Below are 10,913 nucleotides of genomic sequence, written 5' to 3' on the forward strand. Positions count from 1 at the left end.
TAAAATCAACAAAAATGAAACAGACAGGGTATACTTGAAAGAATGGTAGACTTGAAATCAGGACACTGACAGTTTATTCCAGGTGTTTTAAGTGTTTTCTTTAAGAAGCTGTATGACCTCACGTAAATTGCTAAGGTTTTCGAGCTTCAATAGCTTGACCATGCAATAAACACTGATACTCTAGTAAGTGCTCATTCAATTGTACAAAGGTAAATATAGCATCTCTCCCAAAAGAAGTTCAATGCATGGAGTTACAACTGCAAAGTTATTGTGCTTAACAGTCTACATGGAATCACAGATATTTGAAAGATACAGACACTTGCCCAATGGAGAATGTAAAGACAAAAATAGAGACATACTGTTGCACTTGAATCATTACAAGCAATAGATAAGAATTGTCCTACACAATAGAATAATATCAATCTAGTGTTCCTTTACTAGCAAGGATGGGGAACCTTCTTCAAAGGGCCATTTGGCACATTTAGATTTAAAACCTATATACTTATACTATAATTTTCTATTTATTTATAACATCATTCATGTGCCATATAAAACTATTCACTTATAATTTTGCCTGCTATAACTTTATTGAATTTTGCATCCCAACCGCAACTGCTTGGCAAGGCCAGACCAAATGATTCTGTGGGCCTTATCTATTCCATGGGCTAGACTTTGCCACCCCTGATAGTTGATCATTTACAGAATGTTCATTATTTCTGTAGAGAAATAAATTTCATAATGACAATTAAAACTAAAAGGTACATGTCTTCTTAATTATATTTTTAATTAGGTAAATGATAAAAAGATAAATTGTGTAAAAGGTGAAGGGAAAAAAGTAAACCTAGAGTATAAAGAATATGGAAAAAATCCAAAAAGGCCTCAAATTTTTCTCAGAGTAAGAAATAGGAAATGAAACCAACCACCAAAAGTTTGTAATTAAATACATGGACTCTCTCTTGCTATAACTACATACACAGACAATATCATTTTAATTAAAACTTTGTCCTACTCAGTGTTTTTCTCAAGGCAATTTTAACATCTTTGTTTCTCAAGCTGTAGATTAAGGGATTCATCATGGGAACCACAATGGTATAAAAAACAGAAGAGATTTTTCCCTTGTTCATTGATCCAGGAGAGGAGGGATTGAGATACATAAATGCGCCTGATCCAAAGAAAAAAGAAACAGCAATTATGTGGGAACTACAGGTGCTGAAGGCTTTAGATCTGCCCTCAGTAGAGGTTATTTTGAGGATGCTAGAGAGAATAAAACCATATGAGATGAAAATGGTGAGACTGGGGACAATGATGTTGATGCCTCCTACAATGAAAACCACCAGCTCATTGACTTGTGTGCTGGTGCAGGAGAGATGGAGCAAAGGGAGAATATCACAGAAATAGTGGTTGATGGTGTTTGCATCACAGAAGGTCAGTCTTAACATGCATCCAGTGTGGGCCATGGCACCTGAAAAGGCCATCAAGTATGAACTGAGCATAAGGCTGGAACACACTTTTGGAGACATGGTTATGTTGTACAGAAGTGGGTTACAGATGGCCACATAGCGATCATAGGCCATCGATGTCAGCACATAGCATTCAGAAATAATAAAAAAACAAAAAAGGTAGAGCTGGAACATACATGCTGTATAAGAGATAGTATTTGTTGTCGATAAAAAGTTCGTCAGCATTTTGGGTGTGAACACAGAGGAATAACAAAAGTCTATGAAGGACAAGTTAAAGAGGAAAAAGTACATGGGAGTGTGAATATGTGAATTCAGTCCTATTAGAGTTATCAATCCCAAATTTCCCAACACAGTGACTATATATATTACTAGAAACAGGAAGAACAGGGGCAGTTGGAGATCTGTCTGGTCTGTTAACCCCAGCAAGATGAATTCAGTCACAAAAGAGCCATTTCCTGGTGCCATTCTTCTCTCCAGGAATCTGTGTACAGAAATACCAAACAAACAAAAAGCTTATATTAGTAGACAACAAAAATAGGGCTGGCATTGTGGCCTAGAGGGTAAAAGCCACCACTTGTGATAGTGGCATCCCCTGCTGGCACCAGTTTGTTTCCCAGCTGATCCACTTATGATCCAGTGCCTCACTAATAGCCTGAGAAATGCGGTGGAAGATGACTCAAGTGACTGGTCCCCTGACACCCACATGGAAGACCTGGATGAAGCTCCTGGCTCCTGGCTTCATCCTGCTCCAATGTTGGCCAATGAAGACCATCTGGAGAGTGAACCAGTGGATGGAAGATCTCTTTCTGTCTCTCCTTATCCAAGAAGGGGAAAATACACACAAGCAATGTATGAGATTAGCCTAATTTGAATTGATAGACTCAGCCTTTACCACTGCTCTGATTTAAAGAGACATTGACCCCCCTCCCCAAGTCTTAACTGGTAAACAAAGCAAGCTACAACACTGATTTAATCACCAACAAAATTGAAGGCAGAGTCATCAAGAACCTGGCGCTGCTTCCAATGTAGATTAGGTTCAGGTGGGGTGGGTTCAAAACTAAGAAGCCATAGTCTCTGAGAGGTCAGTTGCTCCCTAAGATAACGGAAGCTGAAAGGATTTGAATTCCAGACAAGGAAAGGAAAACTAATTGAGGATGTGTAACACTTGTGCCTACTAATTTCTCTGAGCATTCTCTGCTCCCCTTCAGATTCTTGCACCAGTTTCACATCAGTATTAGTGTTTCACAGAATGGAAGGAGTGGCAAACCTTAGATCCCTAGACTTCATCTCAAAATGTGAGGACTTCCTGTTAAACAAATATGAAAGACACAAAGAGGGAAACCTTGTATGATCTGTACATGTGGAATCCAATATAGTCAGAGACTATGATGTTGGTTGCCAGGGGTCAGTGGGAGAGGAAGTGTGGTGATGTCAGTTAATATGTGAAGGTTTCATTATGAAAGAACAATTTCTGGAGATCTAGTGTACAGCATGGTAACAATAACTGACACTATAATACTGTAATTTTTTCGCTGTATACCCACACCAAAACACACACAAAACAGTAACTGTCTAGTGGTGATAGATATCTTAACTAAACTGACTGTTGTGATCATTCCACAATGTATAATTCATAGAACCATGACAGACACACACACACATACTTAACTAAATTGACTGTTGTGATCATTTCACAATGTACATATCTATTAAAACATGACACACACATATACACACGTGCACCCCACTTATAGGGGAGAATATACACCTGAACACAATTGTATGTCAGTGGTATCCCTATACAGGTGTTAAATAGAAACAAATTAATTTAAATATAATCTAAAACTCACCTTCCACAGGTAAAAAATCTTCAATTTTTTGTTGTTATTCACCCCTGGAAAGGCCAGTATTGGGCTTTGAGACTGCTTGCTTTGTTTCTAAGAAGATTCACCATAGACTTATTTTTGCATTACCCTGGAAATATCTTTGAACTGGTAGTCACAATTTTTAATTATAATTTTTAGTCTATGAAGTAGCAGGAAGAAATAAATAGCCTGTTTTATTATGAAATTGCAATTAATGAAACACGAGGAAATTCAACATGAGTTTAATAACATAATGTACTTGCTTATAAGCAAGGTTAAGCCTTGCTTACTACCTTCTCAGGAAACAAATTCTAGGTATAAAGGGAAAATGAGCAGACTATATTTACACAATAAGTCATGATCTGTCTTTATTTCCTGAGGGATTCAACATTTAACTCTGGTTTTTCACTTCACTTTAGGGATTTTACTTTTCCCATAGGGATTATCTTCCACCATCATCAGCTCTGTAGGGAAATTGTGGCTTTTTCCCCATTTCACATTTTCTATTTTTCTCACATCTTTAATGAAAATATCCCTTAGGATCTACTTTCCTACTTCCCTATCTCTTTATCTGAAAATTGTCAAGGACTTCAGTGACTCACTTTAGATGTTCTCTCTCCTGGGATATTTCTGAAGCAACTTCATGTTTTGCATCTTTACCAAAGTTTTTCTTCCTAAATACTTAGTGGATATTTCCACCTGAGTATCTTGCTGGTCCCTTAAATGTCACATTTCAGTAATGAGGTCCTCAATTTCTTTTATCACAGGAAAAATAAATGGGAACTATGGAATGAGGAACTCTGTGTTTGAATCCACCTACTACCCATACTTCCTAACTTTAATAGTTTGAGTAAGTTAGTTAACATCTCTGGACCTCATGTGCTTGTTTGTAAAATGGGAACAGCAATAACAGCATCTCTTTTACTAGTTTTGTGATGATTTGAAGAAAACATGTAAGAAAAATGGTTAGAATATTGCCTACATATGGTAAATACTCAACCATCTGCTTTTAGGATAGATACTTCGGGACCAAGGATGGGCATTTGTTTCACAAATTCATTGCTTAGGTCAATACAGACATGATTGCTTAGTTGAGTCTGCCTTAAATATCCTCAGAACTCTTGCAGCATATACCAACACTTGGGTTTCTCTGCACATATCATTAACCCAGGAAAGGAACAAAATTCAAAATTCAGAACTTGGGTCCCTGTTCCATATGCATTGCCTTCTCATTATCATGGGTCAAATATTATTAAGCTGATCAAGGACTTTCTATATTAATGTGCTCCTTGTGTGTTGCATCCACAATCAAAACTCTTATTAATATCTGTCGCTCTTTTGCATTCAATATTCTTCTCTGAACTACAAACCCTATAACTTACATCTCTGATGTAATTGATGTAGAAGTGTAAAATACATATTAATTCTGTCATGACTGCTCCTTTCTTCCTGGGGCTAAGTCAAGGATTAGCAGGCCCTCTTTTTGCTTCTCCATCTTTACTCAGTGGCTAAGTGGGAAACATGGCCAGATTATTATCTCTTAAGATTTATTTACGCATTAATTCATCTGAAAAGCAGAGTGTCGTTGAGAGGGTCAGAGAGCTTCCATCCACTGGATCACTCTGCAAATGGCCATAATAACTTGGCCTGGGCCAGGCTGAAGCCAGGGTGCAGGAGCTCCATTCAGGTCACCTACATGAGTATCAGGGGCCCAAGTACTTAGGCCAACTTCTGCTGCCTTCCTTGATACATTAACAGGGAGCTGTTTTGGAAGTAGAACAGCTGGGACAGAAACGGCACTCAGATCTGCAATTGCTATGTAGCAAGTGGTGGCTTAACTCGCTGTGTCACTTTGCTAGCCCCAGGTTATGATGTCTTAATATACCATGAGTTCAGTTTGATTCTTTATTGTCTCTAATCAAACTTTTTTTTCAAGATGTGGAGGTAGGATGGGTATAAGGATGTCCCTGAAGAGTCTAAAGCCTGTTTTTAAAGTTATTAACAGTTGTGAATTTTTCTGGTGGAATGGCTAACCTCAATGCATATAATTAATAATTACCACTTTGCCTTGAATTTTTTCTCTACATGGCACATCATGAATCCTCTGTCAAAACTAGCTGAGTGAGTCTAGCGTAGGACTTTTTTTGCCTCTTAGAAATTTCTAGTTTATAAATTCTCTACAAAGTTTCATTTAAAAAACAATTCATTACAAAGTGTAAAGGGGACACTAGATCTTCAGGAGAAAGTGTTCTTACAAATTCCACTTACTATAAAAATAATTTAAATGTAAAAATATGACTATCATCTCAGAAATATATCTAAGCTTCCTCTCTGTATTAGATAAGGAATATGGTTATATTGTCTAATAGGCTCCCTGTCACAGAGAGGACATTTTTGCCTTCAAGTATTTCAGAAATAATCTAGGCAAAAGGCGCCCTCTGATGGAGATTTTTGACTCACACAAGATTTGAATTATATAAAAGAAAACAAATTTTTCTATAAAATATCCCAAAAGAATATTCAAGAGCAAATATTTTTAAATCATGCCAAGAACTTCTAATATGTTAATCTATTTTTTTTGACAGGCAGAGTGGACAGTGAGAGAGAGAGAGAAAGAGAGAAAGGTCCTCCTTTTCCGTTGGTTCACCCCCCAATGGCTGCTGTGGCCGGCACGCCATGCTGATACGAAGCCAGGAGCCAGGTACCTCTCCTGGTCTCCTATGCAGGTGCAGAGCCCAAGGACCCAGGTCATCCTTCACCGAACTCCAGGGCCACAGCAGAGAGCTGGACTGGAAGAGGAGCAACCGGGACAGAATCCGGTGCCCCAACCAGGACTAGAAGTTGGTGTGCCAACGCCGCAGGCGGAGGATCAGCCTATTGAGCTGGCCTTTTTAATCTAATTTTAACAAGTGCATAGAGTAAAATAAATTACACTATAGTGGATGCACATTTTTGTAATTAATTTGTGTTTCTCTCATTTCCTCTTCTGTCCCATTGGGAAGCATTTGAGTTCTAGAGGATCATGAGATAAGAGAATTTCGACAGCAGTTCTTTCGAAGACAGCAGTTCTTTGGTTCACAAAGAAAGAGATTGAAAATAGAAAAATGAGACTCCTCTTTCCTCTCCATTTTTATTCTTCCCAGTGATTACAGGCGATGAACAGGATCATTTCAAAGCATTCTAAAACTACCTTTACCTTTTTGTTTATAACTGCAAACCAACAGCAATTAAAAATTCTAAAAAACATGATACTAATGTAGTAAATTATACATTTAATGGATACTTGAAAGAAATTAAAATACAAGAACACAGAGACAAATTAACTGTACTTAATACATGAATGAATTACATGCATGGAATATCTTTTTTCCGTCCTCTCACTTTCAGTCTGCAGGTATCTTTGTTGGTGAGATGTGTTTCTTGTAGGCAGCAAATAGATGGGGTTTGTTTTCTAATCCATTCAGCCAGTCTGTATCTTTTAACTGGAGTACTGGGGCCGATGGGACAAGGAAATAAGCCTTAGCCATTCTTGCTCATTACCCAAAAGATAGATAAAATCAGAAATTATCCCTTGTCCCTGAATCCCAATTCAGTCTCACACCTTACAACAATACAACCCCTGCATTCTTCCCCAGGCTTGGAAGCTGGCTAACCAATATAGAAGGACCTGTATGAAGGAATTCACCCCTGCCTACTTCCCCCCACCCTCAATCCCACCCTAGTCCACCTAAGACATAAAAAAGCCCAGCCCCTGGGGTCTGGGTCCTCTGCCACATGTTCAGTCTGTGTGCACACTGGTAGTTGGTCACCCACCTTGAGGAGGTAGGAGAAAGAATATCTGAGTTAGAAGAAAAATCACTGGAATTTACAAATTATATAGTCAGACCAAAAAAAAAAAAGTAGAAATTAGGAAAAATTGAAAACAGTGTTGGAGATTTATGGGATACTGTCAAATGACCCAAAATACGAGTCTTAGGAGTTTCTGAAGGCATAGACAAAGAGAATGGACTAGAAGGCCCATTTAGGGAAATAACCACAGAAAACTTGCCCAGTTTGGACAAAGAAAGGGACGTCCAAGTACAGGAAGCACATGGAACTCCTAATAGACATGACAAGAAAACATCTTCAGCATGACATAGTGATCAAACTTTCAACAGTAAAACATAAAGAAAATATTTATGTGCATGAACAAAATGCCAGATTACTTTCAGAGGATCTCTATTTCTACTCACAGCTGACTTCTCATCAGAAACTCTATAAGCTGGGAGAGAAGGAAAAGACATAGTCCAAGTCTAAAGAGTAAATAACTGTCAACCTAGAATACTGTACCCTGCAAAGCTATCATTTATGAATGAAGGTGAAATAAAAGCCTTTTATAACAAAGAGAAATTGAAAGAATATGTCACAATTTGTCCAGCCTTACAAAAGATGCTTAAGGATATGTTATACAGAAAAACACAAAAACATGATCATCACTATGAAAGGATGTGAAGGCAGAAAATCTCCTAGTAAAAGAACAAAGAGAACTCAAAGCAAACAATAGGGATATTTATGGAAAAATGGTAGGGCCAAGTCATGACTTACCAATAGTCACCTTGAATGTAATTGGTGCCTATAAGTAAAGTGGGCTGATTGATGCCTACTCACATGGAGCATCAAATGTAAGGAAAAGGTAACAGAATAGATAGAAAATAGGATGTGAACTTGCAGCCAGACCTAATTCATTCAAATACACTTTGCTAACAGAAACCAAAAAAGAGCTGGTGTAACCACCCTAATATAAAAAAAAAAAAATTGACTTTAACACAAAAATTGTCAAAGAGAGAAAAAAGGCACTATGTAATGATTAGGGATACATTCAACAGGAAGATGTAATTATAATAAACATATATGCACCCAATAGCAGTGTGCCTAGCTATTTAAAAGAAATGTTAATGGATCTAAATGGAGACATAGACTGTAATACAGTAGTAATAGGGGACTTCAATACCCCACTTTCAGCAATGGACATCGATGAGACAGATAATCAGCAAAGAAATAACAGAGTTAATGAACACATCAGACCAAATGAACCTAAGTGATATCTACAGAACTTTTCATCCCACAGTTGAGAATACACATTCTTCTCACCAGTGCATGGAACTTTCTCTAGGATAGACCACATGATAGGCCACAAAGCAAGTCCCAACAAATTCAAAAAAATTGAAGTCAGGGGTCAGAGACAAGATGGCGGATAGTGAGGATGTGTGCCGATAATTTGGGAAAATAAAATTTCATAAAAGTGGAATTACTGTAGCCTCAGGAAAAGACTCAAGAAAAAAACTGCAGAGGAAACGCTTCCGGATCTAGTGGATGTGACACAGAGGACCTACAGGGAGCCCACCGCATGGAAGCCCAGCCACGGGAGACCAGCCGCAGAATCTCGCCAGCGCAGGAAATGGAGGTAAGACAAAAACCTCAGAAACCCGAGACATTGGTGGGGAAAGGCAGAGACCTCTCTCTCCACTCACCTAAAAAAAACCGAGCAAAGCAAAGAGCAGGAGCCATTTTATATATGTAAAGCGGCAACGAGTACACAAACTCAGTAACTTTGGGTCTATGGTGAAACTTGAGAACACATTGAGGGCTGCATAAACTTTTTGTGTGGTCCTAGGGGTAGAACAAATGAATACTCACAGAGGCCAGATTTCAACTACCCTCAATTCTACTCAGCTGTGCAGAATTACTTCCCAACTGAGTCAAAAAAGAGAGAGAGAGAGAGAGAGAGAGAGAGAGAGAGATCCAAAAGGAGCAAGGGAGAGAACAATCTGGGTGAGTCACTTTTTGCACAGCCTTAAACCTGAAGGATCAAGCAGAGCTCTCTGGCCACACCCATCACAGCCTCTAAGGATCCATCGAAGCAGATAGCCCACTTAGAGGCATTAGTATAACGAGAAAAAAACACCACAGCAAAATAAATAAATAAATAAATAAATAAATAAATAAATAAATTATCTCCAACATGCCAAACAACAAACATAGAAGCCAAGGTAACAAGAGCAAGGAAGACACTATGATGCCCCCAAATGAACAAGACACCGCAATGCAAGATTATGAAGATGAAGAGATAGAGGAAATGCAAGAAGCAGATCTCAAAATATTGATAAGAACATTAAGAAGTTCTCAAAAACAAATTCTTGAACTACAGAAATCCTTAATGGACAAGATAGAAAATCTCTCTCGTGAAAATGAAATATTAAGGAGGAATCAAAATGAAATGAAACAACTAGTAGAACATGAAACTGCGATAGTGACAAGAAACCATAATGAAATGAATAACTCAATAGATCAAATGATAAACACATTAGAGAGCCTTAAAAACAGAATGGGTGAAGCAGAAGAGAGAATATCGGAATTAGAAGACAGAGAACAGGAAAGGAAACAGTCAAATCAAAGAAAAGAAGAAGAAATCAGAAATCTAAAAAATACTGTCAGGAATCTACAGGATACTATTAAAAAACCTAACATTCGGGTTCTAGGAGTTCCTGAAGGCATGGATAGGGAGAAAGGATTAGAAGGCATTTTTAGTGAGATACTAGCAGAAAATTTCCCAGGTTTGGAGAAGGACAGAGACATCCTAGTACAGGAAGCTCATAGAACCCCTAATAAACATGATCAAAAGAGATCCTCACCACGACACGTCGTAATCAAACTCACCACAGTGAAACACAAAGAAAAGATCCTAAAATGTGCAAGAGAGAAACGCCAGATTACTCTCAGAGGATCTCCAATTAGACTCACAGCTGACTTCTCATCAGAAACCCTACAAGCCAGGAGAGAATGGCGAGATATAGCCCAGGTACTAAGAGAGAAAAACTGCCAGCCCAGAATATTATATCCTGCAAAGCTCTCATTTGTGAATGAAGGTGAAAGAAAGACCTTTCACAGCAAACAGAAATTGAAAGAATTTGTCGCCACTCATCCAGCCCTGCAAAAGATGCTTAAAGATGTGTTGCATACAAAAACACAGAAACATGGTCACCAATATGAAAGAAGGTAAGGGAAGGAAACCTCACAGCAAAAGATCAAAGGAATCTCAAACCAGATATTAGAAAATATCTTTGGCAAATGACAGGGCGAAGTTACTCCTTCTCAATAGTCACATTGAATGTTAATGGCCTGAACTGTCCAGTTAAAAGACACCGATTGGCTGATTGGGTTAAGGAACAAAACCCATCTTTTTGCTGCTCACAAGAAACTCATCTTTCCAACAATGATGCATACAGACTGAAAGTGAAAGGCTGGAAAAAGATATACCATGCCAACAGAAATGAAAAAAGAGCAGGCGTAGCCATCTTAATATCGGACAACATAAACTTTACCACAAAAACTGTTAGGAGAGACAAAAAGAGGCACTATTTAATGATTAAGGGATCCATTCAACAGGAAGATATAACGATTATCAACATATATGCACCTAATCACAGGGCACCAGCTTATTTAAAAGACTTGTTAAGGGACTTAAAGGGAGACTTAGACACCAATACAATAGTTCTGGGGGACATCAATACTCCACTCTCAGAGATAGACAGATCAACAGGACAGAAGT

At 38.2% G+C, this 10,913-nt stretch overlaps 1 protein-coding gene across 1 annotated transcript; it reads right to left on the bottom strand.

Annotated features, from left to right (window-relative positions):
- Window positions 1-992: 992 nt before the first annotated feature.
- Window positions 993-3,982, bottom strand: LOC133763515 (olfactory receptor 8B8-like). Its single transcript, XM_062197239.1, has 2 exons — window positions 3,966-3,982; window positions 993-1,929 (listed from the first exon to the last, which is right to left on the bottom strand). The coding sequence occupies exons 1-2, from the start codon at window positions 3,977-3,979 to the stop codon at window positions 993-995; spliced, it is 951 nt and encodes a 316-aa protein (XP_062053223.1). The 5' UTR covers window positions 3,980-3,982.
- Window positions 3,983-10,913: the final 6,931 nt, after the last annotated feature.

Source organism: Lepus europaeus, chromosome 7, assembly GCF_033115175.1.
Source record: "Lepus europaeus isolate LE1 chromosome 7, mLepTim1.pri, whole genome shotgun sequence".
Classification (NCBI taxonomy): Eukaryota; Metazoa; Chordata; class Mammalia; order Lagomorpha; family Leporidae; genus Lepus; species Lepus europaeus.